Source organism: Bombus vosnesenskii, unplaced genomic scaffold (genome assembly GCF_011952255.1).
Source record: "Bombus vosnesenskii isolate JDL3184/JDL3185 unplaced genomic scaffold, Bvos_JDL3184-5_v1.1 scf7180000013605, whole genome shotgun sequence".
NCBI classification, from domain to species: Eukaryota; Metazoa; Arthropoda; class Insecta; order Hymenoptera; family Apidae; genus Bombus; species Bombus vosnesenskii.
Window position 1 is genome coordinate 959,603 of NW_022883144.1, and position 25,062 is coordinate 984,664.

Below are 25,062 nucleotides of genomic sequence, written 5' to 3' on the forward strand. Positions count from 1 at the left end.
AAATATATCATATATGTATGATTTTTCAAATTTTATTGTTTACGCAAAGAATTGACATTATTACAAAACTTAATTAAAAGGTCTGCTTAAACCTAGATCTGTAATATAGGAAAAAGTCGCTGAAAAAGAATGTGCCATTAATTTAAAAAAACACAAAGGAATGACACTCACCTTTTTTAGAAATTAAAAGTTTCCCATGAATAATTATACTTGTCGGCGAAAATAATAGCTTTTATTATCTTTGATTAATGACTGAAAATGACTATGGCATGCCCATTAATCTAATTTCAGTATTAAAACATCAAGTGCTGATAAATAAATCCCTAGAATATCGTTCTTCTCGTCGAGTTTTCAGTATCCGATACTTAATTAACTCTGTCTTGGTTGTAACCGCGATCAATACCGCGTTAGATTCAACAATTACTTCAACCCTACTGAATCAACTCCCAGACACTCTATCGTTTACCCTAATACATTGAAATGTAATACTCGCGGGATCGATCAACGCATGTATAATACTGTATATACATACGTCGATGATCCTGGGACCTCGAGAACATGCAGACATCCGGATAGAACGAGCTCGATCGACTGTTATCGAGACACTGCACTCCTCCGGCAGCATGGAGAACGAAACAAAGCAACGCTTCGTGCAACCATAAATTCCAGTTAACCAGACTCTCTGGCCTGTTCCGTTGTGAGATCAAGTGCAAGAAAGGGAAACATCGATGCCCCTCGAAGACACCTAGTTCTCCCCTACATCGGTCGCAAAGGATCGACCTTGCGCTCTTCCTTCATAGAGATCAAACACCGACATCAAAGAGCGACTCGTGATCGCGAAAGCTGACCATTCTCAAAGGAAAAGGCAGACCGTTCAGCCCTTGTGCTCGACGAATAAATCAAAATTCACTCGCCATGTGGACTTGGTACGTGGAGGACTTTCTTACAGTTTAAACACGGATTGACATCTCCGCTCGCGATACGACGCTTGGTTAGGTACAGCATTATTTAACTCCTTCAAGTAGATGAAACTCTTTTAAGCAAAAGCCAAGGAACGTTTTATCTTAATGGCATTAAAGAGAGCTGATAATTCTAGCTTTTTTTTTGTGATTTGTATGTTGCGTCTTTATCAATTAACCCAGCTGTTGTTCCCGAATTTTTTATATTTCAATTTTGTTTCAGTTTCAGTCGAAAGAGAAAATAATATTTTAAGCAGGAATTCACGTATATATCAACAATGATGTTTTCTTCAAATATAAATTTTTTAGCAAATTCAAATTCGATTGAAAATGGCCCGAAATGATCCTGGGGACGCGGAAGAGATATAATCATGAAATAGAAATGAGAAAAGAATTGCATTGCAGATCTTGGGGGAGTTAAGAGTTTCCGATTATTTAGGCTGTTTGCGCATTATTCATTGATTTTCCTTGTTCTTACTGAAACTTCAGAATATTGAAGAAATTGATGCGTCTTGAACATCATCAACTGGAAATGTCATGTTTCTTGTAGAAGATCATCAACTTTAACAGTACGTTTAAAATTTTAAATATATCTAATATTCCTATTTAATAGCTTTAATCGTAAACATGGAATTGCACGCAATTGAGTGATCAGAGTTTGTAATAACGAACGAATGTAAAAAACTTGAACAGTGATAAAATCTACACGCAACTAATTTTCCACACTTTCTCTTGAACAACTTTAAAATAAAAACCCGTGAGTGCGGCTAAGAGCTGTTTGTAATAACGAACGAGTGTACAAGCCTGAATAATTCAAGATCTACACACAACTAATTTTTGACGTTTTCTTACGAACAACTTTCAAACAACCAACCTGTGAGAGCGGTTGAGCTACCGCTCGATCGTCACCAATCTTCGTCGACGGCTCCGTGGTTCTCGCCAATGATTAGCAAGTAACAAAATCTAGGATCGAGCACTGTATTATCTGTACGAAACACCGGCTCGTGATCCTGTCACAGGCCAAAGTCCTGTCCTCGCATTAATGTCAAGAGGTTGAATCTTCAACGCGGATAATTCTCGTGGGACTCTGATGACGACGTTTGGTCGCCTCGTGGTGAACATGATCCAGCCGCGGATAGAAATTCCCGTTGGGATGGTAGTGATTTGAATTCATCGCGCGTCTAACGCGGGATGTGCGACGCCAAACGATAATTCGTGCATAGATTGCGTTTCAGAGTTTCAAGATTCTATCGTTGAATCTCTCTTATGTCGACTAACGTCTTTTAAAACAGTGTAAGTACCCGTTTCTCTGGAGTTTCATTTATTTGTCGACTTGCTTCAAAAAATTTGTTATGTCTCCTTTGCTGTCATAAAGATATTTGGATATTCATTTGCTCCAAATTTTAACATTGCTCAATCAATTTTGCCTTATTGGTCGCATTTGGAAATTCAACATCCTATTAAAAATTTTCATTTCATAGTTTCAATCGGTCAGACAACTCGGGTCTCTTAGACGATCCTGACATATCTACGAAACAACAAAACATTCACTGACGCAAAGAAATATATAATGAACGTTCCTGTTTCTCGAATCTTGTCCGGGGAGTAATAAAAAGACTTTGGACCGCTGGTTCACTTTATCAGTTCCTTCTTATCGTCCAATCTGGCGTTCAATAGTGACAAAGATACTCTTTGATACAGTTTCGAGGTGTGACAAGGATTTTAAATTTCTAGTTAGTTAGTTGAGCAATAAGAATCTCGATCGAACAAGTTGAATCGTGGGATCCAATTATCGTGACCTCACGATAATTTCCTTCTTTCGATCAAGCCTTCGAGTTGCTGCAGACGTTTCTAGACCTTTCGCGAGCGTGTCTTTAAGCGATTGCTCTTCCGACCGATCGACTGATACAGCTTATTATAGTTTTGTTCGTTAAGCCCAATCGTCTTTGCAATTATTTTCTTCGAACTTCTTTCACGCTCGCTGGAACGAACAATTTGTTAGAAGAAACGTCGAACAGTCATTACGACGTGCTTCGAGTGACTCGGTTAAGTGACTCTTAGTATTTCCGGCTGTTCTCAGATACATCAGAGGTATTCGTGTTAAAGCTAGCAGAAGCGAATGGAATTAACGGGTACAAAGACCGACTAAATCCTGCGAGTCCTTTCGTATTGTGTCTCCGCGTATGTGGATGCTGTTGCCAAATGGAGCAATTGTAAACGCTTCTATTAAATTTCGTGTAGCGTCCCGCGTTGCTTCGCATATGAAGGTCGGTGATAATTCGTTTAACACCATTTTCGCTCCTGATGTAACGTATGCTTTTGAATTATTTTTCCGTATTCGTGGTTGATGGGTTCAATGGGAAAAGGTGTACTATTCACGTTTTAATTATTCCTTTAAATTCCCATGCGTGTAATGTAGGTTTCGTTACAGAATTAATAATTCGTATGCTAAATTTCTCAATTTTTCAAGCTTTATGTAAATTTTCCTTATAGAAGCTTGTCCGATTTTCTCATTTAAAAGTTTTGTTATTATACATCTCAATTCTCATATCAGTCATTATTTTCATATGAACGTTGATTTTAACGATAGGTATTTACTAAGAACTGTATTATTTCCTTTAGAAGGATAGATGCAGATATTTAATGAGAGATACTGTTTCCCTTTAGAAATACGTGTTTCTTTAAAATTAATATATATCTACTTTCAATAGAAACTTAACGAATACCGTGAAACTGAGCGGAACTCCAATGTTTGCGTACAGTTCCACGACTCTTTCGACAGTCACTTTTGTTTCTCTTCAAGCGCACGACTTTCGTACTCCACGACTTGCATATTTCGCTATGGAATTCAGTTCCACTTGAAATCTCGCGTTAATGTTGCAAAATATATTCAAAAGTTTCCACATAATTTTCCGTAGAATTAATCCACGATTATTTAGTTTCGAGTCGTCATAAAATTTCCCGGAGAGAATTATTACAGAAATATTAAACTTCTATATGCGATCCTCGAAAAGTTTGCACACTATATTTAACGCAGTATACACGTCATTGTATAGATATTTTCCAAAGTTCGATACTCATTTAGAACTCCGAACGAACTCTATCAACACTGTTACACTTTTTCACTGATTCCTCCTTCGAAACTCTCGTTTCATACACAAAGGACCGCTATCAAAAGCACCTGATCTGCAGGTCACGGGTCGAAACACTTCCTTCGCCTTTTCAGCCTCGAGAGAACTTCACCACCGAACTATACCACTATTCTCTGGAAATCAGTCACGTGTCTTGGCTCCCAATTACCGTCCTCTTGAACCCTGCCATAGAATTCCGCCTTTCAAAGTGTGCTCGTAGAATTCCATCCTCATCCCGTTGAGATGCACGTAAGCCAGGAGAGATTCTTCTTGATTGGAAAATGTAAACGCCCCCTCAGACCACACTCGCAACACCAAAGAACTTGACTGACTAAACACAATGCTTGTAAACAAGCTCTCTGATACAAACTACCCTTATAAAACGGAGACACGGATTGAGAACGAAGAAGATGACAAAATCGATTAGAGGTCATTAATCGCTCGTCTTTTTTCAATTTCGACCACTTTTTTTTTACGCGAATGAATTCTATTTACGATAGCACGATACGCGGCATCGAAATTAAACTAGCGATACAGGACAGTATTGCAACACGATCGTAAAAGCACGATTTGCAGGCTAAGTCACGTGGAGGACAGACTAGTTGGTCCCAATGTTCGAAACGCATCGATTGTCCGCGACGTCGTCGACGGTAACGGCGGCAGGACGGCTGTAAGTGGAGGCAAGAAGTCGTTGTAGGCGACGCCAGCACTTTTGGACCACGCAGACACGACGGCGAAGGCCAGACTGCACCACCCTGCCGCTCTCTCGGAATCGATACGTCAATCGTCCCTCCGGTCGGGACGAGAAAAGCACCAACACACAGGGCAAAGAGATGAAGGGAGACACGGGGACGAGATGAGTACAGACAGAGGGTAGAAGAAAGAAGAAGAGGGGACAAAGCTCGTGATACACATTAAAGCTCGACCATTCGCCATTCCCGTTGCCACGGTCCGGTTTTAACCGCGGGAATTCATTGTCAGTCGCGGATAATTTCTAGAGATCTATCATTCGGAAATTAGAAATCATCGCGTTCTTTCGTTTCAGTTTTCGTTTTTTATCTTTCTTTGGTTATAGCGTAGCTCTGCTAGTTGTGAATGGACGTATCGTCTTCTATCTTTTTCTTTAGTTCGATACTCCTTTTTGCTTTAACTTGAGTGAAGTTGGTGATTGATTGGTCTGTTTGTGAAAGATCTTGATATTGGTGTATCTCGGTGGCTGTACGCTTGAGGTATTTAATCTAACGTTCCTTTTTGCTTCAGCTGGAAAGAAATGGCTTTTTCTTATGTTCTCCGCGACAGATTTTAAATTTCGTTGTATTTTGACGACTGGAATGATCTTGCTGTTTGTTCTTGCGCTTGGATGAAGTAACATTTAATGGGTTTCTTTATAACGTATTTTAAAATTGCTGTATATTGGTTGTTGTTTAGCTTTCTCTTTTGATACGCCGCTTCTTTTTGTTTTAACTCGAAAAGGATAACTTTTATTTCCTTGTGACAAATTATACATTTGTTGTATCTTGACAATACAATAGTTCGAAGTCGTAAAATTCTTCCTGACTCACAAAGAATCTCCTGAAAGTCACAGTCCGAGTAGTCCAAAATTGTATGACCGTCCACAGTCCACTTTGAGAATCCTAGAAATCAAACTTCAAAGCTGTCGCATCACAGAATCTGTGACATCATTCTAAGATCTGTAGACCATGATGGTTTCCACGAAACTTCAAAATTCTGATTTGTCTCCCATTCAAAATACGTGTTCTATTTTAAAATAAAAAGTACCAGTAAGTAAGCTGAAAACAACTTCAAAATGTTACAAAGATTTAATAGAATAAAGCGGTATTAATTTTTAACTGAAGAGAACAAAGAATATCTATATTCTTGCTCTATCTAATCTTACGTGTCTAAACAATTCTTTGTCAGTATTCTCAACTTAGACAGTCCCTGATGTCTCACTTGATCTCTATTCTGTACCCTTTATTCGAAACCTGAGAAAGTCCAGAGTGATTCTCTGGTCCTTGTGATGGTATATGTCTACTTGTTCAACTCTGCACTTGTCTCTGTCAGTTTCATGGAGTACCATTTCAAAGTTCTAAAGTGTTCCGAAATCTATTAAAGCCAATTTGGCTCACGTGTTAATTATTGATCAATAAATAAACGTAGGAATGAGAGTTACAGATAAGTTGAACTATCCAAATACTTAAGAACGGTAGTATATATCTAATTATAATTTTGTCTAATTACAGACTATAATTAGATTCTAATCTGTATTTCTAGAGAAAATATAATAATAAAATAATAAATATATTTATATTTATATTATCAATTTTATTTCTAAATACAAATTATAATTACATTTTAGTCTGTAATGTATTATTATATTATATTATAGTATAATCTAATTACAGTCTGTACTATAATAAACATCTCTACATACAGTTTATCGTTATTATTATTATTCAAAAGTTCCATACATTACTTATTTCGAGTAAAATTTTCATGTTGCATCTCGTGGATAATTACTGAATCCACGATATTCATTATTTGCCTCCAAAATTTAACTGGCTGGCCTAAGTCGATGATGGGATAAAAAGACCAACATGGAAAGTAGTGAAGAGGAAAAGGACCCTAGTCACACAGCAGCGTTCATTAAAACTTTAGCTTCGAAGCTTTGGGACGCAATAGAAGGCAAACAAAAGCAAGTTTCGACAACGAATACACGAGCGGTTGCAATTGCCACGGTAATTAAAACGAGGAGGAACATGGTTGTCACTGCGCGATTCTTTGCACTCTGTTAATTGGTTCAAAAAGCCGATCTTGTGTTTCGTATTATTCGGAAGATCCTTTTAGCAGGATATAAATTGATTTTAAATAATAACATCTTGACATTACCTTTGAGATTTACTTTTATACGTAATACTCTTCTTACTCTTCTTTGATTTCTTTTAATACTTAATTCGTATTCAAATGATGTTATTACGTCTTCGCGTTTTATCTTTTACTTTTATCTTTTTTTTCCTTTTTCCTAAAACGTTCATTGCTTCGTGCCTGTATCGTTATGGAATCATTGTTAATTTATAATCATTATTCGTAATTAATCTGTACATTTTGGTCAAATTCAAGTACTGTTACTATTAATCGATCAAAATGTCCGAATAACTACGAATGTATTTGTCGATTGAAAAGAAATACAATATAAATCTTACTATTAAAATTTCTCTCAAAGTTTAGTATGCTGCTGATAAATTTTCTCTTTTCCTTGCTAAAAATATATGCATTAAGTAAATAGAATTATTGCTTGAACATTTCTTGCACTAATAAAGAAGGAAAGAAATATAGTTTTCAGAATTTTGCTGTTAACTTTTCTTTCAAAGTGCATTTACAGTGATAATTTCACATTCTTTATCGCTAATGAATTGCTAATAAATACATTAAATATCATTTTGTGAAACAGTACAGCAACAGTGAATATGTTATAGCATATAATTTAACAGTACTTGTTTTAAGCGTATTATCCATGAAAGAAGATTTCGAGTGCGTATACATATCAGCACGATAGAGATAATTTCTAAACAAAGGCCGAAGCAAAAAGGTATTACATACATATATTTCAGAAGGCTTAATCTCGTCGCGTCTTTATTGGTACAAAACACGGCCACGTATTGTCTGGTGTTTACGATCACGGTTGGCGGAGCTGGAACAAGAGCAACTCTAAGACGATCTCGTATAAATATCCCATTTTTAATAGAAAGAGGGTTAGTCGAAGCAGAAAATCGATAATGCGTGTACCACGTATTGTGCGCGGAAACCGTTCGATTCACCTGTGTTTCTCAAAACGAACGCGTTGAAACAAGCGAAGAAATCTTGTCATCGATTTTGGTTAAGCAAAAACATATCCATTTCCTTTCCCGATAATGGGACTTTGTTACCACGAGAAAGAAAACACGTAAAAGTGCAGTGCTCGTACGATACGTGAACAGAAAGAAATGGGTTAAAAAAAGGTAGCGATGTACGAGACATGAACAATAATCAGGAAATGAAAGTCAAAAAGTCAGATGAGCGTACTGGAAGAAATATGAAAAAGAAAAAGATATAACTAACAAAAAATATCGATTAATGAACTAGATATTAATAAATGGAGATAAAACGTCCTGTAAAACGAATTTGGTGTATGGGATATTTTATGTTTTTCTTTATTAATCATTTTATCTACTGGAAAAAATTTAATTTGTTCTGATAAAATGATATAACAGAACAATGGAGTACTACGTAAAAGTTTAAAATCTTAAAATTTGGAAGTTTTAAAAAAAAGAAATGAACAAATATTGGAAACACGTAAGGAAGAGGCGTAATAGACTTAAACAGTTTTCTTTTAATCATACAAGCATGCGGTTCTGGATAAGACTGTTAATGGAAGAGAGTCGATGAAAAAGCCACTTAATTTCCCGTGTCTCTTCCGAACGTACATACATTCTCATCCATAAGTACTACATTTAAAATAAGGATAAATTAATATTATAATTACAGAGCCATTAGGTACAGCTAATAAATTAGAATTAGGTACAGCTAAGTAGATCTATTATTAATGATTTTAAGAAAAGAAAAATTTCCTATATTTATTTGAAACAATAATAATAATCGATACAAAGCATATGATATTTAAAATCAAACTCATCACATTCTTTGCCTTAAGCTTTTCCTTAATTATATAAACTCCCTGAATTTTTATAAAATTACCATTTGCATACGCATTAATAACTATTTTGTTGGAAATTTACAAGCGATCGGTGACTTATGAACTGGAACGTACATACGTACATATGTGCCTTTCAAACGGATGAACGCGTCCCAACTTTGCACATACCACTGTCATCGATGATCTCGATGACTATTTCAAAGACACTCGACGCATAAAGCCGCGCGTGTATGTGCACGCATACCTGTGGCTCCTTATTGAACCGTGCATCGATTAAGCCCGCCCTATGCGGAAGCACCAACTATTTCCGATAATTTTGATCATACGGAAAGGAACATTCTCTTCGTTTCAGCTTTTCCGCTGAAAACAGCATTAATTAGATGGGGTAATTGCGGATGACCGACTCTCGCGGAAGTGACTAAGTACTTTGCGGGATTGAGCGAAAAACGAGATTCGAGAATATTAAAACTAATTTATTTGGCAGAGGAAGAGAAAATACGTATAACGGATATAAAGTGGTGTTTTTTTATAAAAGTAGGAAGTACCTACAGATTGATGTTTGAGATTTTGTTGAAATAAGTCGAAAAATAAAAAGAAAGGTAATAGTTGCGCGTGCGTAATTGCAAACAACTATATTTCTAAAAATGAAAGATGTTTTATTTTCGTAAATTAAAATAAGAAGTCGAGAGTCATTGAAGCGATATCAACAGAAATTAACTGGAATGTTTTAATAAACTATAATGGGATACTATAGACATTTGAAATAAAATCGATAGAGAATGATCGATCTTGAGAGTTGGAAATTCATCCTAAGAAATATTTAGGTTTATCGGTATATATAATTTATTATTTGCATATGTAATTTATATTTTTACTTTATTGGGGTATATATATAATTTAACATTTGGATTTTTCATAAGCGAATTTGATATTCATTCAGTAGAATGAAAAAAAGTATATATATAACAAAGTAATGAAAATACTTGTTATAAAGTTCTACTGCCAATAGATAAGATGTTAAGGAACATGTAAGAAATTGAAAGAGAGGAAAATACACGTTTTTCATGTAAAGAAGGAAGACATGTGGAAAAGCATGAAATATTCCAATGTCACCTCCACGCGAAGGAGGTGATATAGAAATATAGAGACACGCAGAAAAATGATACGGTTTACACTCAAAGAAATATGAAGTATGGAAAGCTGCAGAAAACTGGTTGACAGTAGAAAAATATGTAAGAAACTGAAATATCTCGAATGGTTTCAGACATTTCTATACTTTTGGCGAAACATAAAATTCGTCTTACTCGGATTTTTCAAAAATATCTACGGAAACAAATCTTTAGCATTGGATGTCTTAATATTTCTGCAACATTACGATAACATTCTCTTCAAAATTTTAATTATTTCTTGTAAACTCATAATCCCAAAAATCATAAATTCTACTTAACAATAATTAATTTCATGTAGAATCAAAACGATAATATTTAAGATGCTTGTGAACGCAGTTTCAAATTTCATTAATTTTATAATTAATGTTATAAAATAGAGTATGTTCAGCGTTTGCACTTTTATTAATCATTAGAATAATTAGAATATTCTATTCCCCAATTGTCACAAATTTACGCTTAGAAATTTCAAACTTCGTTATACATCACGACTTGCTTTTAATTTAACGTTAAATTCCCAGACCACCAATTTTTCGCAATTGAACTACGGTATTTTGTGCATTATATATAATTCAATAATTCTGAACCTAATTAGTCACCGCGAAAATACCAAACAAAAACGAACATGAAAGAAGATCATCAATATTTCAAGCTTCCATCGAAGGAAGTTTAACAGACTTATACTTGACTGTAATTACTTTTCAATTACAACAGAAATTCATGGAATATTCGACCTTTGGGCTACGTTCTAATTATTATACGAGCCAGTAGTCGATTAATAGGTTCGTTAAAATTGCAAAAGAGCAATGTCTTGACACGCGACTTCTACACAAAGATACGCGTTCGGATAATAGCCGAGCAAGGGTGGAAGAAATTCCACTTCGGAAATTACCACGTCTCGTAAGACGTTCCCGATATCTCTGATAATTATCGAACCTCTAGAGACGGTAGCGACAACGTCTATCGCAAGAGATCGCGCGAACACAATGCGAAGAAAGACCCGACACGCCATACCTACCCCTTCTTAGGTACACGCTTAGGTAAGGTACACGCTCAAAGAATATAACGAGAATGGATCGAGAAGTTTCCTATTGAGATTCACGGAGAAGGTACTTCTGCTCGTTCCAGAAAAGTATGAATCCATTCAATGACGGTATCGTTTGCAAACCCCACGATTTCACTTTGATCACTAAACACACAAAGCGTATCGAGTATAAAGAAATTGTGCGATATGGTTTGACAGCGAATATTTATGTACGTTAAAATAAAAATATATAAGGAATATATGATAGTTATGCATGTAAAATATGCAAATGTGCAGAAAAGGTATATAAAATACGCCAATGATATGTTTAATGTCAACCATACGTCAATCATAAGTTTTGGTTAAAATTTGGAGTGTTTAATTAAATAATGTAACTTCGCTAAACTGAGGTCTTTGCTTTGATCACAGAACGCTGACTGTAAAGAAATTCAGAAATGTGGTTTATATATGTTTGCGAATTTTAATTATTTACGATTTTATTTAATGTAGTCTGCAAATATTTATGTACGTTAAAATAAAAATATGCAATAAGTGGATAAGCAAGAAACATATACTACTTATGTATGTAAAATATGCAAATGTACACGAGAAGTATACAGTATAGAAGTATGCCGGCGAATAACATACACGTGCGGGCATAAGGGGATTCTTTACGAAAAAGTAAGAAGAAAATGTAGAATAAAACTTTTTCCTTTTATGTTTCGTTTTCAAGAAAATCGAGTTTAATACTTTTATAGTTGAATTTGGCTAATTACCAATTAGCTATGTGTAAACAATCAATAGAAGATTATTCTATATGCGAAAATAAGTAACAAATGTCGAATAAAACTTTTCCGTTATTTTATAAGCATTATATGAAAAGGTTTTATTCTATATGTATTTTCATCTTATCTTATCATAAGAAATCATCTCATGTTCCGCTCATTACATATTATTCACCGCATCCTGTATGATATGCGTCAAACATACGATTGGTGTTGATTTTGGCCGAAATTTATAGTATCTGATTTTAGCAAAATGGTAATAACGTTTAACTTTACTTTAAACTAACTTTAGAATTTCGCTTGAACCGCAAAACACTGAGCATAAAGAAGTTAAGATTGCACATTACGCGTATTTGAGAATTTCTACCATTTACGGTTTTCTTTAAATTTATGTTATATTGGTAGATCGCGAATATTTCAAAGGGTTAAAATAAAAATATGCAAAAAGCATATAATACTTAGCACGTAGTATGGAAATGAATAATATATAAAATACATCAGCCATATGTTTGGTATAAATTTAGAACGTTTAATTTTGCAAAAATAGTGATAATATAACGTTTCTTTTGTTTCTTTCTAAATTTATCCTTTTTATTTATTAAAAATGTTATTAACTGTTATTAAGTTTTCGAATGACTAAATCATTCCTATAGGATATCATAGCGCATTTTCTTACTCAAAGCAATCTTTGAACCTCTGCCTTTAAAAATTCTTTTTACTTTTTATATAAAATTATTAAAAGCCATTCCTATTACTACCGAATAATATCGTACGATTTGAAAAAATATATTCACGAATTCTAAGCAAATGTCACACTTTCCCTTTGACATTAAGCTCGGTATAATTCGTACAAGCTCGAACAGATTCTCTCTTAATTTTCTTTCTTAATATTTTGCTCCTTGTCTATCGGTTTTATCGTTCCTCATTTCCGAAACTCACAAATATACTTAATATCAATGATTTTGCAATAAGAAAAACATATATGTAATATCTTAAATAATGATAATGACGATACTTACAAAAGAATTTTATCGAACATGTTTAATTCCTTTATCTATAATTATTTGATAATATTTTATTATTTTTTAATATCTTATACTAAAAGGCGATTAAAAATTTCCGAAATAAAATGAGAACATTGCTTCAAGCGACACCCTAGTATAAATACTCTCTCTTGCTCGATCTTCAATCACTCGTCATTCACGCCCACGATAAATGAATTCTCTCATCCCTGTAATATTAACCACATTTCCTGAAATATTTAATTACCACGTTCTGCCTCGCTCTGCCATATAAATTTCGAACGCTTATCGCGTCGTTCGAACCACCCTCTCTCCGACTTTCCGCCCCTCGACAACTCGAGTAAAATCGGCAGATGTGGGTCATGGGTGCAGGTAACGAACCAAAGCAATGGCGTGGTCGCTCGACAAAAGGACGATTCGCATAAAATAACGGAAAGCAGCAATAGTGTCTGCGGGAAACGAGCGGATATTCATTTGTGATTTAACGTCATCCGCGTTATTCGGCCAGTCGCCTGTCCGTCGTTTCGCCATTTTGTATCGAGTGCGAACGAGTAGGCACGCTCGCTCGACTCGCGACCCTCATACCGATTGACGTGACGATTACTGGTAATAAAGTTTCTGCTACTATGGAGGCAGTCCTTAATACGGCTACATGAGGCAACGAGATAGAAGTGGCCCCGTCGACAACAAAACTGTTCACCCCACCTGATATTTCTTCCGCTTCGACCGGAGATCTCCGCTGAATTATATATACAATATAGTATTTCTTCTCCGTCTCGTTTGGAGGAATGGAGAAACGGAAGAAGAGAGTTTAAAAATCGTATCCATTGTACACGGTATTTCACACAGTTGGAAAAAGTTACGATCTTCGTTCTGCAAAAATTCCTCGAATTGTTATTGCCTAATCTCGCCGTTACATCAACAAACGAGTTTTGAGGAAGGGAGGATTTATGGAAAAACCGGATTGGTAACTTGATGTTTTTAGAAAAAGTGAATTCTCGCAACTGGGCAAAATTGTAACTTTCGTCCTACATTCCTTGAATTTGTACATTCCAATCTGGTTCTTGTTTCAACAAAGATATTTTGCAAAGAGCAAATTTATAGAACAATTAGACTGAAAACTCAATACTTTTAGGGAAACTGACTACTCACGACTGAGTGAGAGAAGATAAAATCATAGAAAATTTTAACCGAAAACGATAGTTTTAGAGAAAGTGAGTTCACAGAAAAATTTGTCTTAAAGCCTCGTGTTTTTAGGAAAGCCTTAACATTAAATTTAAATGAAAAGTCATGTGTATGAAGGATAATTCCTCTCAAATTCTATAACAATGGGTCAATACGACTGGGTCAAAAGCGTTTCAAAGGTCGTGGCACGATTAAAACGATTCGATATAGACAAAAAGGTCAGAGGACAGAATTAAATGGTATTGTGGGATATATATCCCGCATTAATGCGGTTGCGCGTTCTTTAAATGCAACTACTTGTACTATATCGTTCATGCATAAATCGATTCTCTGGTTCTAATTGCTTTAAACACTTGCATATAGCTCTACCCTATTGTGTGAAAAAGCCTGTATAGTGAAATGTATAATTTGAGAAGATTTATGGAAAGTTTGTAACAATATTTGACTTGTAGAGAGAAATCGATCGTTCCTGTTAATGGTTTTTGTTGTAAGTGGAGAGGAGAAACAGAAACTGGGATGCGTATAGGGGAGACGAGACTAGTTTTTGTTTCTGACGGGGTATTCACTCGTGCTACGTCAGGCAAGTTTGTGGAGATTTATTTTTGGGATCGTTTGTTGGAAAATAGACGGTGAATTGTGTGAAGGAAATGAAGGCGTTGTAGAAGTTCTTGCGTTTCATGTGATATACAGTGAAGTTGAATGATCATTTAACATTTAAAAACTAATACAGTAAATGAAAAAAGTTATGGAATAAAAAAACAATTATGTTAATCTCTAAAGGGGATTGATTATATTAATCCCTATCCTTGAAGATAGATACCGACTTTTTATAACTACAATTTTTCAAACGATTGATAAATTGAAAATCATTTATTGCTTGATAAGAGAAATATGCAAATTATTCATTTTAATGGGTTACATACGGAAATCTCTTCAACGATTCATATCCTACGACTCAAATTGTTTATGATAATAGTTCATGATAGAAATCATATAGATTATTATAAGTACTATAGTTATGATACAAATATCGCTTTAAATAGTTCGAATGTCATTGATAAAATATTTGTATCCAATGCTCTGAGATAAATAGAGAGACGAATGAAATTAAACATTTTTTGATCGGACGACATTGATTCGATTTGTATAGATTGGTCGCGACTATGCAGATTCGTTTCTATAAAAGCAAATCACGTTCTGTCAACAAAATAAAAAACGTTGACGCCCGGTAGGAGAGATGTTTTTCACGCTTCCTTCGAAATTCCGTTAAAATTTGATGAATTCGTGTTTCGTGTTTCTCTCTTGACGGCGATAGAAAGGTCCGATGACGAACGACTCGTGAAAAATCTTTTGTGCTGGAAATCGCTTGTAACTGGAACCGAAAGATCCACGGTACTGTTACAGTCAAAATAACGAATCGTGCAAACTTTCCAACCATGTACATCGAACTATGAGAGAAATAATTCAATCGTTTTAATTGCGTTTGTTCAACTGATTTTTATAGTTTCTCAAAACATAAAAGAGTGTACTATTTTTTTAAATAATTACGATCGTTCATATTTATTAAAGGTATCTGTTAAAGTTTGTAAAACAAAATTTTTCACGTAATCTATTACTACGTATATTCAACTTATCTTTTAATAAGTTAATTATCTTTAATATATTCTGTCATATATTTAAGAAACAAAATCATGCGTACACACATGATAATTTAGTAGGAAATAAATATTTGATATTTAACAGAATTATATTCTTGACTAAGTATGCATGTCGCAAATCCGAGGATCATTGTCGGACAAAACGAGACAATCGATGTGCGGCCTGTTTGAAAGCTGACTCATTCGGTCAACGAGTAAAGTGCAGTGTAAGTAGAATAGAAGCGTTTCTCGTCAGCCACGGTCTGACGATTACTCCGCACTTGACCGCCTAATTGCATCTTCACTATTCTTTAATGGCCTCGTAATTTCTCTAATTCTCCGAAGTTCTTCGAGCGCGAAAATGTTCAAATTATTTATTGCAAACGTGTATAAACATCGCAAACAGTATGTTTAGGTTAATAAAGTTGAAACAAAATACGTGAATTTTTACACTTCTTGACATATGTATGTATATTGCAATGAATTTATTATGAACTGGAATATTTATTCCCCTCATTGTTTAATTAAAATGTCTACTATCTGTGAAAAAATCTATTATTTCTCATTTCATGCGTGTTTCTATTTTGTTTTCTACTGCTTTCTAGTTAAGTTTCTTTTATCGCTTATTCTTCCTTTCATTTCATCTTAATCTCTTTATCTATTGGTTTCTACAGTGTAGTAAAAATAGTTTCAGTTTCCAAATTAATCAAAAGAATGTTAATTAAAATAATTAATGACTGAGATGTTACAGTTTAAATATGCAAATCAAGATTTCGTAGTTTAGCATAATTTTAGGAATTCCAACTTGGAAAGTGCAAATTCTGTATTCGTATAACGAAAATAACAATGAAACGAAATTTATACCTCCTACGGAATGTTTAAAAGTAACTAAACACAAAATATGCAACATGTCTACATAAGTAGTATTACTTTAGTAGTAGTATTTTATAACAGAATATAGCTATATTGTATTTGAATAGAAATCTAAATTTAAGAAATTCCAAATTAAAAATTCGTATCGAAGAGTTAAAATATTTCCTATAAACGAAGAGATATCAGTGGAAATTTCCTACGCAGAACTTCGCAGTCTAAGCAGAATATTGATAAGTTGTTTACCGGATGGGCCATCAAATCCTTCATCAAATTAAAACCATTAGCTATATAAAATTCGAAGATCTAATCAGAATACGAAAGATTTTATGATTCGGAAAACGTCTCTCTATTCAGAATAACGACTGATGTAACGTATACTGACACGAGCACCAGATTCGGCCGTTTCTCGGGAGTAATGGATTCCAGGATTTACGAGCCGGCATTCTCCAAAATTACTGGCGTGTACAACGACCCTATGCAGCATATTCGCACGCCTCGTTGAGGATTTTGCAAGATGTATGGAAAATTGAGAGAACTGTATGATAATTTCTATTGATTAAAATGTCTATTATGACTAAATTGATAAAATATCTTATGCGCAGAAAAATATTTCATATTATATTATATGACTAATAAATCATACTAATGAGATGTACTTGTGCAAAGGACCTCAATTTTCAACAAGTTTATTTCAAAAATATAGTGAAGTCGCACTGCAATCGAGAACTTCTAGTTGTCAGAATACATAATTACAAGAAGAGGACTCTGAAAGTTACCTTAAAGTAAAATGTATTTGACTTTGTTGGCACTGCAAACGGTACAATAAAAGTCTAGCACAGAAGTTAACTAAATCTTTTTGTAGCTAAATTGTCATATAAGTAAATGAATAGTTAAGTAATAAATGAAGCTACATGAATAATTATTCTCTTACTCTCATATTTAAGTAAAGTAAGAATAAATTGTTATTTCATAATGTTCATGGCTTATTTCTTGCAACAAGGTTTGAAAAAAAATTCTACGTTAAGATTCCAACAAACCACAAAAAGACGAACAGTCTGGTATAGTCTTGGTACTGTTAATCGGAAACTTATTGAATGAACGTACATCGAGAAGACACTATTATATATATCTATTACACTCAAAGTACTGCCTTAGGAATTCAATTCGATTGACGCTTTCAGGTAACTTCGAGAAAGACACATAAATCGAATAGAGGTAGCACAGAATCTCAAGGAAACCACCGAAGTGTTAGTGTCTATTCTATTCAGCTTCCTTTCAGGTGCTACTCATTTTTGGATCCAACTATGACAAGAGATAGACATTACATGGTAACGTTATTAAAAAACAATGGACGCCAGGTTCCAAACATTTTTCCTCTATTACAAGCAATTATTTAACAAAAGTTACTAAAAAGTTGTACTATCATTGTTTCTCATTAGAACATCCAAAATAGAGTACTTATAGTATTTAATAGATGGACTAAAGTTTTATTTAAGTTTAATTTCTTTAGTTAATACAAATATAAACATGCATAAATACCCGCGATCTACTTATCGTTAATTATCGTCCAGTTATAAAGTAAATAACAAACTCTGAAAAGATTAAATTGCAAAAGAAGCCGGTTATTTCAAACTGGAAATCGAATAGCAGAAAAAGATCTCTTCTAAATTATAACTTTTAAAAGCACGGCAGCGAATTCTCTTAAATACTCCGCTAATACACTCCACGAACTTTCAACCGCCATCAAACTTCGTTCAACTTCGACTTTCGTCTTGCCATATTCAAATACCTGGAGACTCATAGTAGAGTGTTCTTCCTCGTTCGAATATCAGAGATTTACAGTAGAAATGCCATTTCCACGACAGCACAGACTTATCGACGAGTTCCCGTTCGATTCTCCCGTTTACAAACGTTACAAGAACGCGTATGTAGATCAGTAAGTACGCGTAGGTCGAGAGTGGCGCGTTGTTAGCGCGTCCTATCCGAGGAGAGCGGAAAGCTCTACGGCTGAAACGATAATGACATTCTACCGCGTGCTTGGAGCTTCCTAATTAAATGGATATCGGCTTAGCCAGGTCTTGACGAGCAGCGATAAGCCAGGTTTCATTTCTTCCCGCTGTGGAATTAATTAGCGCTTACTGTAGTTGGTGTACTCGTTCGATTCCTTTGTGGCTTGTATTTCTGTGCGCGGAATTGCGATGATTAAGAAACGGACGGCCCTTCTTATCGATGAAAACCATCGTCCACAACGAAACGTGAATTTGTAAGATATTTCCTAGCGAATAAAAGTATCTCGAAGGAATATTGAAAATTGTTGAATAACACAATGGTCAAAGGAACAACGCGAAGGAGGCAACTACCTACCCGTAGTAACATATTTGTTACTAATACTGTTAAAAATAGATTTTCATATTCTATGAATAGACTGGATAGAGTGCCTCTTTTGATTTCTGAGGTAGGAGGAAATAAATTTGTTCATCTAGATGCATTGTGTGAGGTTTTCTTATTATTGCTGTACATTAAAGGATTTTTTAATAAATTTTCACAAATTTTTAAAATATTCCAAAAATTCTCCGTTGATAATGTTATATAGTTCGCTTTCTAATTATTACGCTTTGAGTATTTCATTTGATTTCTCATTGACTGTAAATTTCGAACACTTACATAATATCGTAATGTAATAACATCACTTATATTGCGAATTAAACCTAACGTCCCGTCGTCAAAATAATAAATAAGTTACCATGTTCGTAAGTTTAATTCAGCACGATAGAAAAAAATGAATAAATAGTTAGTGAAAGAAGTGATTATATTCAATCTTTTTAAAACACACGCATAAGTGCATCGACTGTTAGATTCTATTTATATTCACACGACAAAGTGACTGGTTCTGTGCATCATAAAAAACATTCATTGATTGTGCCGTGAATTTTGAAGTGTCACAAAGCGAATACTTACAGTGTCGAAACATTTGAAGAACCGCATTTTGTAGATGGTCCCTGAAATTCATCAATTCACATCTGAATTTTTTGGCACGCTATCAGTTTCTTTCTTAATTGTGTATACACAGTGTACGCCGTGAAACTCGATTTGTTACTCAGGACAATCGATAAACTGTGACGATACTTCATTATCCTATTAAAATAGTTGATGTTAAGAGAACGCAATCCTTCATCGAAAAGAATAAATTTGAATTTGAATTCACAGATAATATAAATCCAGATTTGAAGATTTTGTTTCGTTATTCTTCTCCTATTACAGGATTTCCCGCTTCTTGTACAGTTCGAAACCACATGAATATGAATGGATATCGAAAATTAGCATAATTCAACTTCCTCTTGAATAATAGTATCTACTTTACATTTAAAGTAAAATCATGTTCGCCAGAAAAAAAACTAGAAGGCGAATATTTATCGCGTAGTTGCGATCGAAACATTCGAAACAAATCTTTTCATTTATTTGTGAGGCGATTAATCGGACAACAAACTTTAATAGAAAAAATTAATTTTTGTTCGATTCACGATACTACAATGAACAAAATTGAAGCAATCATATATATAAATATTATTTCACAAATATTTGGCAATATTTCTGCATTATAAACGGTATTTTATATTTTCATTAATACTGCGTTAATTTAAATTACGAGACGCATAGTTAATTTCAAATAATCGCAAATAAAAGGCGAATCGAATGACATTTTAAGGTATGTACTAATTCATCTCCAGGTCAAACTAATTCTGTTTAAAAATTAATAATTTTGACTTTACTTTTTTTTATTATAAATTGAGGTTATACTTTATCAAAACAAAGAGTCAAAAAAGTATTTAGAATATCGTCCCTTCAAACACTTGACACGTCAATTTTTTCAACAATGTGCTTCGTTGCAACGTGACGCGACGCACAAGATGATCGACACAAACTGATGAGCTAGTGACCACAGTGCTTCACTGAAACTTCAGTGTTGGAGCTTGCACAACATAAAAGATGGACTAGAAACGTGGTTTACGCGTTTACTGAAAATAACGTTTGTGTATCGTGCAAGCCTAAGCTATCATAGACACGGCCACCGTCCTGCCGCGTAGAACACTTTGGCTAGTTTAACGAGTAAGGATCTAATTTACATTAGCATCGAGCAACTTCCTATTTAACACATACATATATCTACACGACGTTTACTGTTTCGACATTGTTGACCATGACATTAAGTACCACCATGATATACTACCTAAAGGGATTTCAAATACCGATTCTGTATATTGTTGTGTAATACCTGTAATACTCATTACATCCAAGCTTGCAATATACAGGTCTTAAATAAAAATGAAAGATCAGTGGTGAGTTTAAAATAATGACGCATTTCAACTATTTTTTTATTTCTATTTTAATTCTATCTGATATATAGACCGTATTAAACACTACAAATCTATAAATGAGGTGTTCATTTACCAGATGTGTTCGTTTAACTCCACAAATTAAAAAGTGGAGAAAATTGATGAAATTATACAAGATAAGCATCAATCAAACGTCCTGGAAGTAAAATGTTAAAAATTCGAGTTAATCATTTTGGCTTGTGAACGACTCAAATACTATCAATATATTACTGTTAATTAACTGCATGTGATTATTTTGGAATATTATCTAGAGCAAAATGAAATTGATGAATTATTGTAAATTTTGTATTTAATCTAATTTTTACAATCATGCTTTTTATTAATTTCATTGTAATAAAGCTTAATATAACATTTGAATATTAGATTACAAATATTTTTTATAAGATCACTTATTCTTAAATTTGGCAATAAAATAGAAAATAGCTATAAATGGAGATCGAAATATCTATGTGTATCATTTTAAATTAAAAGTAATATGTTTTATCATTGTATCAGATGCGTATCGATCCTGTTGCTTGAATTTGTTATTTTTAAATCTCCAACATTGCACCAAACGTCAATCGATACGCGCATTCTAAAAAAGAAGAGAAAGAAGAGAAAGCTAAATGAAGAGGAAGATTCATCGGAATATCAAGGCTAGTCGATTGTGTATATCGAATGTCGCGATGCCATCTGTTCGTGTCATTTCTCATTTTGTCTCTCGTGCAGAATTATTTCCCTAATAATTTGGACTATGCAGTTTCGCCTTGAGAATTGCTTCGTGAACCGGGAAACTATTTAAAGACAATTACTTTACCGAAAGAAGCAAATAGGAAGCAGGAAGAAGAAGCAAATGGGACATTTTCAATTTACTTAATTATTTCAATTTTATTAATTACAGAAAACTAAGTCCGAGTTATAGAAGAAACTCTGTTCATTTGGACCTTTGGAAAATTTTCTTCAATCTATACTATTGTAATTACTGAAGTACTAAATTACTGCAAACGTTACTTTACAACAGCGTATTTTATAACAAGTTATTTCTAAGAAGCATCTGTGACAAGTATTCTAATATGTGTTAAATTACTCTGAAGAGATACCACGAATCTCTGGTAAAATCATTATGTAATACTTAATAATATTAGATGAACGGCAACTCATAGGTTACAAACTTCTGTTACACAACTGGCATTTACAAGATTACAGCTTCACACAAAGCACTTAAAAAGAAGAAATAGGAGTAATATAAAACGCATCAAACTTTACCAAAATAATAAACGTTCTTCTTACAAGTGAAAAGTTAGAATAAATCTGTTTTTTTATCGGATAATTCAGATGTTTGAATCAACTTGAAAAACAGTGCAAACGATATCACATCCCCTTTAACATGGATAAAATTGTAACCTGACAACATAGAAAATATTTTTCGGTGGAATAAACAAAGTGGTCCTTTTAGCATTATTATTATGTAACAATGAAAAATACGCCTTTTCGGTGTAATCGAAAACATTATATAATAAAATAAGTTCCTAAGTAAAATAGTTCACACAGTGACCGGATTCGCCAATCGATAGATAGAACGATCGAAATTTAAGGACGCTATTATTATGCATTCAATCTTCGATCGGTAACTCATCCTACGCCCCGACACACGCGTGCTTTATCTGGTTTACGATACCCAGCCGCGAATATGTAAGGGTAACACCGATCATTCTGATTTCCTTTTCTTCTTTTGCTCTCCCTGCCCCTTTTCCATTTTTTATGAGCTACCCGTTGCAATTGGAAAACGAGAACTCTCATATGTACCGTGGAACGGATTTCCATATTTGTTGAATACACAATCGTGAGAACGCTCGATCAACGATTTGTTACAAATTCAGAATTTCCAACGACCGCGACCCCATCGTTCGCCATTTCCTGCTGAACTAAAATAACTGTACTTAAATTGCTTTTCTATATCGACCACATCACTACCCTTGGAGTAAAAAATATAAACACGATCTTAAGGGGGTTGTAAAATATAATAATGTACATTTTTACATACGTATACAATGAAGACGTAAAAGTATGTGTTTCATTGCATATAAAGAAAAGACGGTTTAAAGAAAAATTAACAATTTGATACATTAGAGCATGAATGAAATATAACATACACTTAATTTCATTTGGTCCTTCGTTTCATACGAAAAGTTGAGAATTTCACAATTTGAGAAAATTAAAGACTGTTTATATATAAAATTATATCGTAAATGATGTCCACAATGAAACTGAAGAGTCCGTTCAAGATTTAAAAATATAGTTCGTAATTACCTTAGCTATAGTTCTTTTATTTCTTTCTGTGCCCTGCAAATGCAAACATATTTTTTCATATGAAAAAAGGCGAGCATTCGGTTTTATGCAACGAGGAAACAGATGTAGATTCTCGTAGATTTATATTTAACATACACATATGTAGACATATTTGCTAGCATAATATTTGCAATGCGAGAAATGTTCCATAGTATGTCTATCAGCGATTTGACCCAGAAATTGATGATTAACATTCAGGATGTTTGAACTAAACCAAAATACCAACTTCCGTAAGTTAGCATTGCATCATCAATGCCAACATTTCTAAAAACTCTCAACCATCGACGTGAAAGGAATTGCTCGGATGTACTCGTGGCCTCCCTAATGAACCATTCAAGATGTTCCCTTTCGCCTCAGCGTCTGTTCAGAAACCAAAGTTTATCAGAAGGTACACGAGAAAGCAAAGCTTGCGAGGAGAGAAGCTAATCCACGGTGTCGACGTTATCCTGTCGTATCTTTTGCTATTATTACTCTTCGTCAACGGGAACCATTGTTCGCCGGTAATAATAAGGCCTAGTTCTTTTACTGGTAACAATCTACGTAGACGCTGCATTTCACGCTCCTTAATGAGATAGAACGACACTTAAAGCACCGCGCGTGACTAAGGGCGAGCTCGACCATGGCATGTCGTAGTTAAACCGCTAAACGCCTGTGTGTCCACCGCGTGGCTCTGATTTTATCTTGCTTTTCGCCGAACTGACAATCTGTGTTTAGTCAAGGTTGCAGAAGGGAAGGACGATGGCTCCTGAATCGCCCAGCATCACACGGAAATTCCCGTGATCTCGGTTTGTCGAGGTGAAACGTAAACTCCGGAAGCTGGTGAAAAAAAGTGACGAACAGTAGACCGGATTTTACCTTTTCATGGTCGACGGACCTCACGAACGGAGCTTTAATCAATCTTGTCCTTTCTGATCCCAATCCATCGACACCATATTTCAAAGTTATTTATATCATATTTTTTGTTTCATCATATTTGTAGAACGAGTGGATTGCTATAGTAAATTCTAGGATATGTACATGTGTGAAGTTTTGGCAAAAAAACTGCTAAGTTTTTGACTGTTTTACAGAAGACTGCCAGGACTGCTTTCATGTTGGAGAAATAAGAATCTGATAATCAGTTGTAAATCAGGAGTCGCAAGTGCAAGACGTATTTTGTAGAGTTATCTCCGACCGTACATATTTTTATTCGGTTGCATTGGTGAACCATATTTGATTTTCATTTGGCAGTAGAGGTGTCAGAATTTGTAGGCAACGCCTATTGAATGACGCTGCAAATATTTGAAATTTATATGATGAAAAATATGTAGCAGTTAAATATTCATGAAAATACCGATAATATTGTGAAGCGGTAATATTATTGGAAACGATGAAAAACGTAAAGAACGAGTAATCATGAAGTGATTGAATATTTATATCAGAGTATGGGTTACAAGTAAGAAGTAATTCGGAGAATGCGAGTGATGATTTTCTGGGTGCTACGTGAAAATTTGACTGTACGTCGCAAGAATGCGTATTATGGGCGTGATATTGTTAAATGATATACATACTTATTATGTATACACAAAACGAGAAAATTTGTTTCAAAAGAAGAAAATACAGCATTTCCAGTTTACCAGAGAAATATCTCACTCGGGTCGGAAAGAAAATTTTCCCATCAAGAATAGAAGACCATGTTCCGCTACGGAAAAATCCAGCAAGACGATGAGTGGTATATAGAGAAAAAATAAAGGATCCAAATATCTTTGCCGGCACTCTGTACACTACTGTATTTTGAAATATTTCGCATAAAGGAAAGATGAAATGAAACTTGTTTATATCTTAAAATTATAAATTATATATAATTTATTTTATATTATAATTAATTT

At 34.3% G+C, this 25,062-nt stretch overlaps 1 protein-coding gene and 1 long non-coding RNA gene across 8 annotated transcripts in view; one reads left to right on the top strand and one right to left on the bottom strand.

The window, feature by feature from the left end:
- LOC117238698 overlaps positions 1-25,062 on the bottom strand; it is a 202,228-nt gene that overhangs the window by 130,205 nt on the left and 46,961 nt on the right. The window contains exon 2 of one of the 7 annotated variants that reach the window (XM_033503820.1): positions 19,434-19,474. The exons of 5 other annotated variants lie outside the window; for them this stretch is intronic. In XM_033503820.1, coding sequence (XP_033359711.1) covers positions 19,434-19,460 — 27 coding nt within the window. In that variant the 5' untranslated portion in view covers positions 19,461-19,474. Of the gene's footprint in view, positions 1-1,833; positions 2,387-19,433; positions 19,475-25,062 lie in introns of those variants that run through there. One more of the 7 variants, XM_033503822.1, reaches the window with a different exon arrangement.
- Positions 2,516-21,587, top strand: LOC117238699. Its single transcript, XR_004494250.1, has 3 exons — positions 2,516-3,549; positions 10,273-10,278; positions 21,578-21,587. It is a non-coding gene; the product is annotated as an uncharacterized LOC117238699 (long non-coding RNA).